A 17,181-nucleotide genomic window follows, 5' to 3' on the forward strand; every position below is an offset into this window, starting at 1 on the left:
CCTGGCCATGGCAGTGAAAGCGCCAAGTCCTGACCACTGGACCACCCGGGAATTCCCTGGATTCCATCTTGTGTTGTTGGTGGAAACATGAAATGGTACATGTACTATGGAAAACAGCTTGGCAGTTCATCAAAAAGTTAAACACAGGGACTTTTCTGGTGGTCCAGTGGTTAAGACTCTGTGCTTCCACTGCAGGGGGCATGGGTTTGATCCCTGGTTGGGGAACTAAGATTCCACATGCCACAAGGCATGGCCAAAAAATTAAAAAAAAAAAAAAAAAAGTTAAAAACACAGAGTTACCATACGACCCAACAATTCCACTCCTAGGTATGTATATTCAAGAAAGGTAAACAGTCACAAAAAATTTATATATGAATGTTCACAGCAGCATATTCATAACAGCCAAAGAGTAGACACAACCCAAATGTCTATCAACTGATGAACTGATAAAACAAAATGTGGTATATCCATTCAATGAAGTATTATTCAGCCATAAAAAGGAATGGTACAACACATTTGAGCCTTGAAAAAATTATGCTAAATGAAAGAAGTCAGATACAAGAGGCCATATACTATATGATTCAATTTATATGAAATGTCCAAAATAGGCAAATACAGACAGACAGAAAGTAGAAAGTAGACTACTGGTTGCCAGGGACTATGGGTAATTGGGAATGACTGCTAACGGATATGGGGCTTCTTTTAGGGGTGATGAAACCATTCTGGAATTAGGCAGTAGTGATGATTGTATAATCTTGTGATTATACTCAAAACCACTGAGTGGTATATTTTAAAATGATCAATTTTATGGTATGTGAATTATATCTTTTTTTTTAAAGATTTTTTTGATGTGGAACATTTTTCTCTTTTATAAGTCTTTATTAAACTTGTTACAACATTGCTTCTGCTTTATGTTTTGGCCCCTTGGCCACAAGGCACGTGGGACCCCAGCTCCCTGACCAGGGAACAAACCCACACCCCCCGCATTGGAAGGCTAAGTACAGCTTCCACTGGACGGCCAAGGAAGTCCCTGTGAATTATATCTTTATTTTTAAAATATGTAAAAGGATTTCTGGCCAGTTCTGGGCAGTTTTGCTTCCTTTTATCCCCTTAGTTCACTGTGTAATTAAATAAGATTGACGATCCTTTTCAGGGTATGTGGTCTGTTTTATAGTTTACTGAGAAATGATCCATTTACACAAGCAGTAATAAATTGGTTTCAGGGGAGAAAATGATTTAGCAAAGAATATACGGGAGGACTGATCCTCTCATCTCTCACTAGGCTATAAGCTCTTGAGAGCTGGTATGCTTACACAATGACTGATTAGGAAAACAGTACACATTATTTTATGAACAAGCCTTGAATAAGTGGCAAGTCCTCTGAGGTGGTAGTGGGTCATACAGTAACTTTTAAGCAAAAAGAGGCAAGGAAATTATTTGGATAAACCTCTGAGAGTCAATTTCATCTTTTACGAGTTCAGCAGTACCTTCTTGAAAGATCAATCCCCTCAGTGCTGAGTCTCCCAGAGTGACTGGACTGGGTGTCAGTCTCCATGTTTGGGACATAACTTAACTATCCACTATACATTTAATAACTTTCGCAGAGGCCAAGGACAACATGGAAAAAACAGATTTTTTTTTTCTTTTTAAAGAATAAAACAGTCATCTGGTCAAAAACTGAAGCCATACAGAAGGACATAAAATGAAAAGCAAGTCTCATAGACTCCCAGCTCTCCTTTCCAGATATGATCCTGGTTAAGTTTCTTGTGTAAATTACAACCTTTTATTTCTGAAATGTTGATTACTAATGCTACGGGAGTATTACAAAGACCATATTTCTTATAAAGGTTAAGTCTCCTAGAGCCTGTCTGACTTAATCAGAAACTTAATCAGAGGCTAAATTCAGGTCCCAAATAAAGAAACTTAAAATTTTCTCGAAATCCAACACAAAATTTAGATCTAAATAGATTCAACTTAAGAAAAAAAATTTTTAAATACATATATATGTTAGCTTTTAAGTCAGATTTCATTTTATTTCTTCCTATCCATGGCAAAACAAACTCTTCAAAGATGTATAAAAATAGCACAAGTTGGCAGTCATCTGCAAACAATTTATTATTAACTAATTAAGCACTAAATCCATGAAGAAAAAGCACCTTAACACACTCAAGGTCAAAATGAAACAAAAATAATACAAGCACATGCATGCCTTGACAAATCAACAGCTCCTGGTAAAATTCCTGATACTCAAAAGAGAGATTTAAAAATAAATGCCTTGGGCCTTCATCACCTTCTGAGATGACCCATACTCTGTCTGTGGAGTGTGTTTCTCTCTAAATAAATCCACTTCTTACCTACCACTTTGTCTCTCACTGAATTCTTTCTGCAATGAAAAATAAAAATAAAAATAAAAAAAATAAATGCCCTGTATGTGTATGGCTGATTCATTTTGTTGTGCAGTGGAGGCTAACACAACATTGTAAAGCAAACATACTCCAATAAAAATTAATTTAAAAAAATAAAAAATAAAAAATAAATGCCCTGTTAATTTCAATGTTGCCTGTAAGCAGATCTCAACTGATCTTTAGATGATAAGGTTAAGATGAACATAACTGCCTATTGGCAGGGGTGGTGGGAAGGCTGAAATAACCTGGGAATTCCAAGGGGTGGGAAGTAATCCAATTAACAGAAGCATTGAAAATGTGATCTCTTACAACACGAGTACCAATTTGAAAAATTAATGTCTATGGGCATTTTCTTCCCCAAATAGGGAGCAGAGTGAATATGGGAAATTAATTTTTAACAATATTCCTAGGATCTAAGGCAACCACATGTCTGGGGCTACTAAACTCTCCAAAGCCTGAATATTAACAAGTTCTTCACATGGTAATTATTCTAATATTTTAAATTCAAAAACTGATGCAACAGTCAACAAATTCAAATTCTTATTAATTAACTTCTAGCTCTTCATATTCCATCCACAAAAAGAGCTACATAACTGTACCCTCCTCATTTTGTTTTTTTTTTTGTTTTGAGCCACAATTTGCACCTTGTGGGATCTTAGTTCCCCGACCAGGGATTGAACCCACTCCCTCAGCAGTGAAAGTGCAGAATCCTAACCACTGGAACCCCAGGGAATTGCCCTTTTTAAAAGATGCAAACAATCTGCCCATTGTGCAAATGAAGCTCACCTGGCTTCAACAAGCAGAGCCTGTCACAGGGCGGGAAACTGAAGGTATTCAGAAAGGCAGGTGACACGGTCATTCAGTCTGGAGTGCCTCTTTTCAACTGGAGTGAGCTGGTGCCCTAACATTTAAGGCTAATTAGTGAGCTGTAAACAAAGCCCATGCCAGCAGAGGAAAGGGGCCTTTAAAGCTGATGAAGAGTTGTCCAGGCGTTCTCTTATCTCTGCTGTTCTGAAGGAAAAGATTCCTCTAAGGTGAGCCAAGTTCAGTGGCTCATTTTAGAGCAACTATTTGCTGCTTTGGGAGTTTTTAGCCATCTAACAGGATTCTCCTAACTCAGCTCTCATCCTGGCAGTGCTCTGCATGCCTGCTTGGAAAGCTCCTGGGGAAGCAGATGAAATTAATTAGGATATGGCCCATCAAAGCCAGTGCAAGTATTTTACCAGCTGTGTACAGGGACCTTCCCACAAACATGGCAAAGGCCACAGAAGAAATATTTTTACCACAGAGAGTTCCACAGTATTGTCCTCTTGGACTCACTCTTCCTCTATTTAGCTCTCTGCCCTGACAACCTCAGCCTATCCATCATGTTTCTTCTTTCAGAGGCACAAGGATTTCTTTTTAGCTTATTTTTGAGCAAGGCTTATTTTTGTGGTTTACCCAACTAACCAGGAAATCAGGCCTGTTGGGATAGAAGGTAAAACCAAATAAATAATCCTCTGAATGTCTGGGAAATGGCTGCTGGGCCTTTCAACTTCACGAGACACTTGGGCCAGTTGTGCTCTTCTATGCTGGGTCCTCTTCGTCCATTGTCACGTCACTGTTGGTATTTTGCGTCTGCTCGGCCTCTGGCCCCGCAGGGAGGATGCTTGTGACGGTGTGGAGCAGAGCTTCGATTTGCTCCTCTGTCAGCCGTTCTTCACTCTCCTCCACCATCTACAGAAGGAAAGAAAACCCTCCAGGAGTTACAATGGGGCCTCACAGACAGGGCCCTGCCCATGTTGTTCCTGGTCCCGGCCCAGCCCCTCAGCACAGAGCTCAGGGCCTCGCTCCTGAGCTGCCCAGGGTCTCTAGGTCCTTTCCATCTTGGCTCCACGGGAGAGAGAAGCCAGCTCAAATTCCAGGGTAAGCCGATGTGGCCGCTCCAAACGGGTCAGTGAAAAAAGCGAGTTGCAGGTTAGCATTTTTCCTTAAAAAGCAAAGCCTAACAGTTCTCTACTCACTCATACACACACATGCACACATACACACACACATACACACACACATGAATATGCTGTTTATGCAAAGAAAACTCACCTCTGGGGAGTGAAATGACATTTTATATACTTTTGTATATCACAACAAGCCCATCTGTAACTTATAAATAGTATCAACAACTCATTTGATGACTGCCCACTATGTGCCAAATGGCCTGTATATTTTTCTAATCCTCACTACTACCACCACTGACAAAACCTGTCAGGGAGCTCTTGTGCCTGGCACTGCGCCTGGCACTTCACACCCATTATTTCTTTTAAACCTCACAGCAAGCCCAGCAAAGGGTAGAACTACAATCCCAAGCCAGACCTGCCCATCTCTAACACCTACAATCTAACCCACACACCGTGGCCTTGGTCATCTCCTGGGAATGCAGGAGTCTGATGAGTGATGGCTGGGAAACAAATCTCCCACCGCCCCATCAAAGGTCCACTTAGAGCCCAGCTTCTGACATGGTCCTGGATATCTGAACACACAGATGATATCCACAATTTGTAGCCTCACCTCTAATTCTCAATATGTTAATTAATACAAACATGATGTCATCAACCACCTCTGTAAAAGCAGTATGCAGGCGGTCAAGTTACTTAACCATGCTCATTTGGTGGCATTAGCCATCTATCACAAATAGCTTTCTCAGTTAAAGGTGTCCAGGGTCCTACCCTGTGGCATAACAATCTCTGAAATCTGGCAACTAAGACCAAAAGGAGTTTCAGAAAGAAATCCTGGCAGATTTAAGTAAAGCATGATGACAAGCTTGGCTCACAATCCTCAAAAGGACTTCAGTCTGACTGCCTAGCTTCACAAACAACAGTACAGAAGCTAAAGAAGCCAGGTGACATGCCCAAGATCAAAGTCCTGGCAAACCACTGGTCTCTTCATTCACCTCAGTCCAAAAATGTTTCCACAACTAGAGAATAATCCTGGGTGTCCTAGAGTAAAGATCCAGAGTGAACCAATGGAGCTTCTTCCCATCATACTGTGAAATAAAATGACCACATTCTAAAGATTCAAAGGCTCCATGTAACTTCTCTACTGAACAAGAAACAATCCTCAAAAGCCCACTTTTACAATCAGCCATGTAAAATTATGGTCTGTAAAAGGAAATACTCTAACATACACTGCCTCCAAAGAATGAAGGAGGAGGAAAGAGGGATATATCTGACTTGATCATTTAATCTTGAGGAAAAAATGATCTCTATTTGGGAGAAAAATGTCTCCGAGTTTATGAATAACTGGCACACACAGTTGATGATGAACTGTTTCCTCAGGGGAAGAGGGTGAAGGAGACTTAGACTGTCGTTAGACCAGTGACAACCTCCCTCCGTTATCTGTGCTCCACAGTGGACCAGGGGTTTTCCTACAATCACTGCCACCAGAGCTTCTCTTCTCAAGGATGCTGTACATAAAATGAGGACAATTTACAGACAAGTACATGGAGGCTCAGCATCACAAGGGAAACGTGATCTGTATCTCACAACAAGCAGTGCAAGGTCTTTTGAGACTTTGAGTCCCAGCTCCTTCTAGAATACCACAGCCTCAAGTAAGAGGTTTCTATCATTTCCTCTCTTAGAGACATTGTATGGCACATCAGAGTCCACTGGTTTGAAAGAGTTTGGTTGTATGACCTCTGAGGGTTCTTTTTAGAAAAACAAACAGAGAGGATTTTGACAGGCCACCTTCTTGAATCCCAATCTCTGGGTCTGACAGATCCAGTTTCAGCTAGGTGTGTTCTTAGCAACAGGGCTGACAAGCTTTACTGATTTTGCCAAATTTGCCAAGAGCAGAAGCTTTTATCAGCAAACAACCCTCAGGGATAATCAGAGTCGGGAAATTTTCTTTCCCAGTCACAGGAAGAAAACCTGAGCTGTACTAAGCAGAATGAAATATACACAAAAAAGAAACTTGCAGAAACCAAAAACTTACTAACACCTCTTGGATCGCTAGAGTAAATAATAACTACATTATTCCTCACCTTTTCTTTCCAACACAGAAGAAACAGAGCCCAAATAAAGAAATGCAAAGCACTGTCTCAACATTCCCAAACATTAAAGGGTTCAAGTTGTTCTGAATATAAGGGCAAATGAAATGTAAAAATACAAAGTTTTTGTAGGCAGGTCAACATAAATGATAAATTTTTTATCATAGATGAAGATCACACTGGTTATCAGGGCTGTCAGACTGGGCTGCTGCATTCCAAAAATGGTTGCTTCTCACTCTAAGCTGCCAAGCCTAACCTCCTACTTTCCTCAAAACAACGCAAAGTCTAACAGCAGCAGACACTTCTAGCTATATGACCCAGAATGGTTCACTTAACCTCTATATATTTTGAGTTTTTCTGAAGTAAAAAAAAAGTAACACGTACAGTAAGGACCAAAGGAGAACATAATTTAAGCCATGGAACTATGTAATTCAAGCCTTTTTACAATCATTAAATTACAATAGGCACAGATGGTATGCTGTTCAGGATGGTGGCCTGTGAGGCCAGGGGGTTCACGGTCCTGTCTTTAGGCCAGAGGACTCACAAATGGTCCCAAATGAATATATAGCAGGGCATGGCAGAGGTCACAGAGCTGGTGGCTTTCTCATTTCCTCACACACAGCAGGCAGCTGGCTGTGGATCTGAGGATCACAACAAATCATGGCTGAAGTTGAAATGAAAAAAAGAAGCTTCAGTCTCCAAGAGTGAATCCTGACAAATGCTGAATATTGTGATTACTTCTGGACCCAGGGAGAATAAATGGCTGTAAGGTTAACACAGGGAAATTCTCAAGTCCTTTGCACTTTCCACTCTAGGGAAAACCTCATTTCTTATCCCTTTCTGGTGAGAAGAGACACTGCTACAAATCTTGGTAAATGATTTGCTAACCCTCTGTAGCCAAATTCCAGGCTGGGAAAAATCTGGCCAAAAAACAGTCCCACTGCTGGGAAATAACACACCCAGTTTTTAACAAGGCGTATCTACCTGTGGAAAGGAGGGGATGCCACACACACCTTTCTCCTCACCATATAGAACACATGGCTTGGAGGAACAGAGTAAGGCTTCTGAATCAGACAGACCCACTCAGCCACTCACTAACCAAGACTATGGTGAGGGCATTAAAGGTGACATATACAAAGCCCCTGGCACCAAGTCTGGCATAGAGCAGGCAATCTTAATAGCAGCTAATCTTACCAGGTAATGAGAGCTTTCTACAGGCTCTGGGATGAGGTCATGCTAATCCTCCTCATCTCTTCTCTCTATCTGTCATTAAGCCATGAATAACATATGTTGTTGATTAAAGTTGGAGGAGACATGACATGTGATCCTTAAACCAGAAGGACAGGGATTAGTTTCTTGCTGTTTTGTTTTTTCGCTTTTCTAAGCTGAATCTCCAACATAGTCGAAAGCATCAGAATAATGAGGATATAAAAAACAAAAGGATCTCTGCTTAGCCTGAAGGCCAGTTCCCCCAGAAAGGTACCCTTTATGGAAGGAGTTCTTCTAATTTAATTTTGGGTGCATTTTGAAGGGGAGAAACAAAATGCTGAGGAGACAGTAAAAGTTTTAGTCAAAAATTAAATACCCCATAATCCTTTTTAAAAAAGGTTTTTTTGTTTTGTTTTGTTTTTAAGCAACTCTAAATATCAGAGGTACTTTTGGCCATTTTCTTCTACATTTTTCTGAAGGAAATTTGACAAAGAGCTAAATACTTCTAAAACTGACTTTGAAAACTGCTTTATTCTCATTTTATTAATTCTTCAGCCAAACTTTTCTTTTACTTGCAGTTGAATGGCCTGCCTAATATTTGAAGCTTAACAGTGCTCTCTGCCCTGTACACAGAAGGAAAGCACGGCACATGCCAGTACAGCAACCACTGGGTCTGCACCACTGGGCCTCATCTTCACACTCTCCTTATACCATCTCCACCTTTTACTCTGGCTTCCCCAATTCTAAAGCTTTATGCTATGACTGCAGTTTAGACTTTGCACGTGTTGAGGTTCCACTGAATGGTTTCATGCGGGGAAACAAGATGATCAAATGTGTGGCTTTAGAAAGTGAACTCTGATCGTGGTGTAGAAGATGGACAGGAGGGGGCTGGACTGGAGGCAGGGAGAACGGTGAGAGGACAGGTGCAAGAGCCGAGCTGAGAAACAATTACAGGAATTAATGCAGTGCAGCATGGAGAGAAGAAAGAGCAAGAGGAGGGAGAAGCAAGAGAACCCAGGACTGACTGACTAACTAGGAGATAAAGGGAAGGGAATGACTTCTGGGCTTCTAGCTTGGGACACTGGACCAGGAGGGTAAGAGAGAGCGAGCATGTGGGAAAGTGCACATGCACTCCATTAACCAAGAGAAGATACAGGAAGAAGAGGTTAAAGGGTGGGAGTAGGGGGAGATAAACACCAGAGTCATGTCGAATCTAATGTTTTTACCTGGTTGGCAATAACCTCTACAGGGAAGCAACGGCCAGAATGGTGTAGGACATCGAGGAGACAAAGAGCTGCCAAGTCATAGCCTCAGACCCGACAGAAGGAACTGAATTTTCTCCAGTCTTTCCCTTTCCCGAAGTCCATACTAACTAGCATCAAATTGGTGAGGTTTCTTTTTTTTTTTTTTTTTTTTTTGCGGTATGCGGGCCTCTCACTGTTGTGGCCTCCCCCGTTGCGGAGCACAGGCTCCGGACGCGCAGGCTCCGGACGCGCAGGCTCAGCGGCCATGGCTCACGGGCCCAGCCGCTCCGCGGCATATGGGATCCTCCCAGACCGGGGCACGAACCCGTATCCCCTGCATCGGCAGGCGGACTCTCAACCACTTGCGCCACCAGGGAGGCCCGGTGAGGTTTCTTTTCACTTACAGAATGGGTGGTCTGGCAGCCTTTTCAAGTAATGGCAGTTCCTGGCTTGTCTGAGCTCAGCCTTTAGGACCCTTTCTACATCTCAGACCCAGAAACTAACCCGCCCAAATTCAAGCCTCCTTCACTCACCAGCTGGATCTCAACAGCAGTCACTGGCCTGTGATTCAACAGCTGAAGCTTTTCAGCTCTGTCAAAAGAAAAGTACAGAGCATTTAAAACTCTCATACCCCAAAAGGATTTTGAGTCTTGACCAAGCTGTTTAGAGAAGACTTTGTCAGATAACGAATGGAAGAACAACTTGGAACGTGGCCCTCAGTTTCTTCAACTGTAAAACCAAAGAATGGGAGTAAGAGAGTCCTATATCAGTGACTCTTACTCAAGGGCACAAATGTGTATTAGAATCCTAATGGTACAGAGGCTTGGATTACAAGAAATGCATTGATGGCAGATAGCACAGGTGTAGTTTTAATAAATTTTATTTGGAAAATGTGAATAATGCTTTCTTAATCCAAATTACAGAAAGTAAAAGATTGAAAAAATCATCTTGGTTGGTCATCACTTAGAAATGGTTGAGAATTCCTTTTTGAGATTAAGATTAAATGTTATTCAGACTTGGTCTGTTATCTTAGTAAACAAAAACAAGGACTCTAAGGGGACAGGAGTTAATACACAGTAGTATAAGACACAGTCTTCTGCTCTCAAAGAGCTTACAATCCAGTTGGGGAAAGAAGACAAATACAAGCAAATTTCAACAGAAGATTTAAGTAACAGTGAAGATACTCGTTATCATCTGTCACAATTTACAGCTCCTTGCTGAAGGGGTAGTTGAAATGTGTGGACTCTCAAAGATGACAGGACTTGAAAGAAAGTGGCTTCAATTACCACCCTTGCACAGGTGACAATTTCTACATTTCTCTCTCAATCTGACCCCGGAGCTCCAGCTTCATCTTTCTTTCTTAAAAAATATTTTATTTATTTATTTATTTATTTAGTTAGTTAGTTAGTTAGTTACACCAGGTCTTAGTTGCAGCAGGCGGGCTCCTTAGTTGTGGCATGTGAACTCTTAGTTGCGGCACTCATGTGTGATCTAGTTCCCTGACCAGGGAACAAAGCCGGGTCCCCTGCACTGGGAGCATGGAGTCTTACCCACTGCACCACCAGGGAAGTCCCTCCAACTTCATCTTTCAATTCAATAAACAATTCTGGAATAAAGTGATGAGTAAGCCACCATTTCCAAAGCCAGGTGTTTGGGGAAGCAGTACCAGTTACCCAGTTCTCCCTAAGCCTTGGTTTCACCACCTGTCAAACAGGAATGACAACAGTACTGACTGATCTCATAAGGAGATTATGAGGGATGAAAATCTTACCATTTATAGCAGGAGCAGCTACCATTTACTGCTTACCTTCCATATAGCAAGCACATTTAACCGTCAGACTTGACATTGAGATGGTAAAGAAATACTTTGTCCAAGGTTACACAGCTAGTAAATGGCAGAGCTGGTACTCTGCCATGAAAGCCCATGTCCTTAACCATTCATAGTGTTCATGATGACGACCCGCACAGTAATTTCCCCGTAAACGGTAGTCACAGTAAAAAGGCGGCTGTAGTTAAACTCCACTCCTCACAGTCCCCCAAACATTCACTCTGGACTTCAGAGAGGAGAAGACTCTTGCACTGGGCCCTTAAGGATTTTCTAGGCAAAAAGGATAAGAGGAATGGGTGGTCAGGGAAGGGACAGTACAAGTAAACACCCAGAAAAACAAAAATTCATGGAGTTTCAGGAAATGGCTGCTAGAGAGGCCGTGGGACACAGGTTGAAAGAGTCATCTGGGACAAGATCACAAAGGGCCCTGACTACCAAGAGGCCAGATGTTACTCTGTAGACACTGGAGAGCAACCAAGGGAAGGAGTGACTTGCTGGGTCTAGAACACCTTGAGAAAATGGAGGCAGAGACACTGTAATACTCAAAAGTTGTGAACCTGGGCAGCAGAAGCAGCAGCAGCAGCAGCAGCAGGAAAGGAAATGAGAGTCTGGACCTGTGAAATGCTCCTGGTCACCCTCAGGTACAGTCAACAGGACCTGACAACTGCCTAGGTTGGGTCGGGGGGTGGGGTGAAGGAAATGCGAGAGTTAAGGCTTACTGTCAGATGTTTAGCCTGTTTGGAAAAAATGTATTAATTGAAAATTTGAATTTGAGTTTGTGGTACTTTTGGAACCACAATGAAGAGGTCTCTCTCGAGCAGCCTGTCTAGTTTTAGTTCTAGTTTGGTCTAGAACTAAAGAAAAAGATCAGAGCTGGCTTTATTATCAAGGAGTTATGTGAAACCATGAGAGTGGAAATCGTAGTCCAGAGACCAGCTGCTGAGTAAATGAAGACCCAGACAGAACACCATAAAACACCTCCATTCAAGGGGCCGGGAGAGAAAGCAGCAAAGGAGCAAGGAGTGAAAAGAGAAAAAGAAAACTTAGGAGAGTGGTGTGATGGAAACTAAGAGAGGAAAAGTTCAGGACAGAGGGTATTATCAACAATGTCAAATGCTGAAGAGAGGAAAGTAGGTTGATGGTAGAGAAGTCACTGGATTTGCCAAAAAGGAGGGCACTGGTGGCCTGGGCAAATAGTTCAGTGGAATAACAGTTAAGGTGACAACTGGATTGTGGGGACTGGGGAATAACTGTGGAGGAAATACCTCTTTTTTTTCTTTGTAATTCAATTATCATCACTTTATTCAAATCTTCAAAAGTCTTTATTCTACATTTTTAGTATAAAAAACCTACAAGACAGATGCACCACAGTGCAGCTAGAGACATACAACACTGAACTTCCACAACAGTCAAACATAACATGTAGAGAACATAAAATTTAGGTGAACTGAAATTATAAGATAAAATAAAATCCAATTTCAGAAAACAAAAATCAAAAGATTAAGGATCCTGAAATATCCTTAGCCCTACTGAGATTTCACTGGACGCAAGTCATTTTGGAGAGAGACATTCACAATATGACCCCATTAACCCAGCTTAGGAACTCTTGGGAGCCATGAGTGGCCACATCAGGCACTCTGACAATAAACTGTAACCAATTGTGAACTGAAAACTTCCCTTAATTTGACTCTAAAGTCATCAGGCTTTTCAAGCTGTCACTGTTTGCAGATGACATGATACTATACATCGAGAATCCTAAAGATGCTACCAGAAAACTACTAGAGCTAATCAATGAATTTGGTAAAGTAGCAGGACACAAAATTAATGCACAGAAATCTCTGGCATTCCTGTACACTAATGATGAAACATCTGAAAGTGAAATCAAGAAAACACTCCCATTTACCATTGCAACAAAAAGAATAAAGTATCTAGGAATAAACCTACCTAAGGAGACAAAAGACCTGTATGCAGAAAATTATAAGACACTGATGAAAGAAATTAAAGATGCTACAAATAGATGGAGAGATATACCATGTTCCTGGATTGGAAGAATCAATATTGTGAAAATGACTCTACTAACCAAAGCAATCTACAGATTCAATGCAATCCCTATCAAACTGCCACTGGCATTTTTCACAGAACTAGAACAAAAAATTTCAAAATTTGTATGGAAAAACAAAAGACCCCGAATAGCCAAAGCAATCTTGAGAACGAAAAACGGAGCTGGAGGAATCAGGCTCCCTGACTTCAGACTATACTACAAAGCTACAGTAATCAAGACGGTGTGGTACTGGCACAAAAACAGAAAGATGGATCAATGGAACAGGATAGAAAGCCCAGAGATAAACCCACGCACATATGGTCACCTTATCTTTGATAAAGGAGGCAGGAATGTACAGTGGAAAAAGGACAGCCTCTTCAATAAGTGGTGCTGGGAAAACTGGACAGGTACATGTAAAAGTATGAGATTAGATCACTCCCTAACACCATACACAAAAATAAGCTCAAAATGGATTAAAGACCTAAATGTAAGGCCAGAAACTATCAAACTCTTAGAGGAAAACATAGGCAGAACACTGTATGACATAAATCACAGCGAGATTGACACACCTCCTAAAGAACTGGAAATAAAAACAAAAATAAACAAATGGGACCTAATGAAACTTCAAAGCTTTTGCACAGTAAAGGAAACCATAAACAAGACCAAAAGACAATCCTTAGAATGGGAGAAAATATTTGCAAATGAAGCAACTGACAAAGGATTAATCTCCAAAATTTATAAGCAGCTCATGCAGCTCAATAGCAAAAAAACAAACAAGCCAATCCAAAAATGGGCAGAAGACCTAAATAGACATTTCTCCAAAGAAGATATACAGACTGCCAACAAACACATGAAAGAATGCTCAACATCATTAATCATTAGAGAAATGCAAATCAAAACTACAATGAGATATCATCTCATACCAGTCAGAATGGCCATCATCAAAAAATCTAGAAACAATAAATGCTGGAGATGGTGTGGAGAAAAAGGAACACTCTTGCACTGCTGGTGGGAATGTGAATTGGTACAGCCACTATGGAGAACAGTATGGAGGTTCCTTAAAAAACTACAAATAGAACTACCATATGACCCAGCAATCCCATTACTGGGCATATACCCTGAGAAAACCATAATTCAAAAAGAGACATGTACCAAAATGTGCATTGCAGCTCTATTTACAATAGCCCGGAGATGGAAACAACCTAAGTGTCCAGCATCGAATGAATGGATAAAGAAGATGTGGCATATATACACAATGGAATATTACTCAGCCATAAAAAGAAACGAAATTGAGCTATTTGTAATGAGGTGGATAGACCTAGTGTCTGTCATACAGAGTGAAGTAAGTCAGAAAGAGAAAGACAAATACCGTATGCTAACACATATATATGGAATTTAAGAAAAAAAAATGTCATGAAGAACCTAGGGGTAAAACAGGAATAAAGGGCTTCCCTGGTGGCGCAGTGGTTGAGAGTCCGCCTGCCGATGCAGGGGACACGGGTTCGTGCCCCGGTCCGGGAGGATCCCACATGCCGTGGAGCGGCTGGGCCCGTGAGCCATGGCCGCTGAGCCTGCGCGTCCAGACAGGCTCTGCAACGGGAGAGGCCACAACAGTGAGAGGCCCGCATACCACATAAAAAAAAAAAAAAGAAAAAAAGAAACAGGAATAAAGACACAGACCTACTTGAGAATGGACTTGAGGATATGGGGAGGGGGAAGGGTAAGCTGTGACAAAGCGAGAGAGAGGCATGGACATATATACACTACCAAACGTAAGGTAGATAGCTAGTGGGAAGCAGCCGCATAGCACAGGGAGATCAGCTCGGTGCTTTGTGACCGCCTGGAGGGGTGGGATAGGGAGGGTGGGAGGGAGGGAGACACAAGAGGGAAGGGATATGTGAACAGATGTATATGTATAACTGATTCACTTTGTTATAAAGCAGAAACGAATACACCATTGTGAAGCAATTATACTCCAATAAAGTTGTAAAAAATAAATAAATAAATAAAGTCATCAGGCTTTTCAAAGGCATCCTCCTTGTTGCCCCTCTTATTTTAAACTGTTTTCAGTACAATTTGTATTGATATGCTTTGATATCAGGAAAAGTTCGGTTTTTCTGGCACCAAAGCAAATTTGGGTTTGGTTCATGTATAAAAAGATGATCTTTAAGGAGGGTCCAAAGGCACTCTCCACTTCTGCCTAAGGAGATCCAAAGTGGAAATAAAGGGGTCTGTGCTTAGGGCACCGAGGGAGTCTCAGAGGATCCTTGTAAAAGACTAGTTAAAAGATGACAAGTGGGAGAAGTGCAAGGAGAGAAGGAAATGGGTCTGACTGCTTTCTGTCCTGCACCACTGATTCAATGGAGACTGGTGGGAGGGAATGGAAGACTAGGGTAAAGGGTGGGATTAGGGCAAAGGATGGAAAGGAAAAGGCAGACAACCAATGTGTTTCATTTATAACAAGTAATAACAATCAAAGACTTACAGGAGATTAAAGACCAATCAGAATAATCTGGCAACTTTAATCAGAAGATCAAAGTTCTCTCCAAACCTTATTTCATGTTTTATTACTAAAAGTAAAGACCAGTATGGTACAGTATTACTTCAGAGAAACTAAAGGAAGGTCCCTAGGGCTGCTTCACTCTCAGTCATTTTATAAATGGATACACCCCCCTACATCAAAATGCTTCGGGGCGGTAATGCTACTACTATATATATATGGTTTCTTATTAAGTCTGAAAAGTGATTGAAAGTTTGGGTACCAGAAAGACACCTCAACAACATGTGTCTAAACTGCAACTTCAGGTTAATGTGACTAAAGCAAAGCAGTTATATTGTGAGAACCTATGTGATGTCTTTCCTGGCACAAAGGTGGCCTTGGTTCCTCACTGGATGGTGTAGTCACCATCTGAGCCACCCATGGAGAAGTTTCTCTTCCACTGAGTTACAAGGACATGGGCTCCCTGCATGACTGCAAGCTGCGCAGTGCTGGGAGGATACCCGGTGCTGCAGGAAGAACCGTGCCAGAAGTAGCCTCAGCTCCGAATCTGGCACCTTCATCACACCCTCCTCCCACTGGCACTGCTGAACCAGCTGGAGATGGGACCAACCAGATACTAAGCCATGGGGACTCTGCAACCTAAAAGGCCAACGGCCACAGACTAGGCCGTGGGAAGATACCATGAGGTGCCAGGAAAAGCAGCTGACACGGTGGGGACTGTGGCAGCCCCTGAGTGCACAAAGCTCGGATGGCAGACCTCTGAGCAGGCAGGTGAAGCATCAGTACAGGGTGGAACCTGAGGAAGATGCAAGGTCTGAGAGTACACCGGATTCCCAGGAGGCTGCGCAGGGTAGGCTGACTGTGGTGGATACTGACCCTGCCGTTCACGGAGGCTGTGGGTCTGGTTCAGCTCAGTGTCATGGACAGAAATGAGCTCTTGACAGGATAGAAGTAAAAAAGCAATTATGGCCCGAGGAGGGCAGGTTCTGAAGGGAAACTGAAGCATATCTGTCTGCTAAGAACACAAGCAGGTAGAGAGGCTGAAATTACAGGAGAGAAAAGGAAAGATCCTCAAAAAAACAAAAGTTCAAAGTTTCTGTGAAAAGGCTCATGTTTCACTGAGATCACAGCAATGGGGAAAGAAAAAGCAAATTTAAGGAGATGTGAAGGGAAATGAGTTCATTTTGGATAGTTTTCTCAGTGAAGCAAAAGTGAGGTCACCATCTGAGAGGTCTGGACGTGAAGAGGGTTAACAGGACTAAAAGCTGCAGAGAATCGAGTAAGGAGGAGACTAGGAATAAGACTAGGAATAAGCAAGCAGCTTTGAAGGACCAGCTGAGTTGGAAAATATGAATCCTCACTCAAAACAAAATTATTTATTTTAACCACCATCATCTAACAGAATGAGTAAAGAATAAAGAGTAGGAAAAGACATAGCTGAATAAATGAACATCTCAGCTACAAATCAATCAAAGCAACAGAACTCAGTTTATTGAACAGTCATCCTGCCAGGCTCTGAAATGCTGGAAATGTTCCTACAGTTGCAAAAAGGATAAGTCTTCTACCGACAAAATCATTCACAGCTACTCCCTGAAAAACCCCAACCTGGAGTCAAACCAACCAGTTAAGTTCTCTGCTCTGCACCCCCAGGAGCTGAGCCCCGCTGAAGTCAAGTCCCAGAACCACACGTACTGCAGGTGCCAGCTCTGGGGGCGGGGGTTACAAACATGCCCCCCGACTTCATAATCAGGCTTATTTTTATCATCTCTACTTTCTCTCCTTCACTTAATTCACTGCACTTTAGCTCCCCCCGCAACTGGTCACCAAAACTGTTCTCATTAAAGGGCGCAGGGAGCTCTATGCTGACTTTTTTTTTTTAATTAATTTACTTATTTTTGGCTGCGTTGGGTCTTCGTTGCTGCACATGGGTTAT

The 17,181-nt window shown here is 42.0% G+C and overlaps 1 protein-coding gene and 1 pseudogene across 6 annotated transcripts in view; both read right to left on the reverse strand.

The window, feature by feature from the left end:
- Positions 1 to 336: 336 nt before the first annotated feature.
- Positions 337 to 17,181, reverse strand: part of CRCP (CGRP receptor component) — an 84,288-nt gene continuing 67,443 nt past the window's right edge. For all 6 annotated transcript variants that reach the window (XM_060079473.1, XM_060079476.1, XM_060079471.1 and 3 more), the window contains 2 exons: positions 9,413 to 9,470; positions 337 to 4,121 (listed from right to left, as the gene is read on the reverse strand). In XM_060079473.1, coding sequence (XP_059935456.1) covers positions 3,972 to 4,121; positions 9,413 to 9,470 — 208 coding nt within the window. In that variant the 3' untranslated portion in view covers positions 337 to 3,971. The remainder of the gene's footprint in view (positions 4,122 to 9,412; positions 9,471 to 17,181) is intronic.
- LOC132476027 (DAZ-associated protein 2-like) lies at positions 15,634 to 17,013 on the reverse strand (annotated as a pseudogene).

The sequence above is a fragment of the Mesoplodon densirostris genome, chromosome 16 (assembly GCF_025265405.1).
Source record: "Mesoplodon densirostris isolate mMesDen1 chromosome 16, mMesDen1 primary haplotype, whole genome shotgun sequence".
NCBI lineage: Eukaryota > Metazoa > Chordata > Mammalia > Artiodactyla > Ziphiidae > Mesoplodon > Mesoplodon densirostris.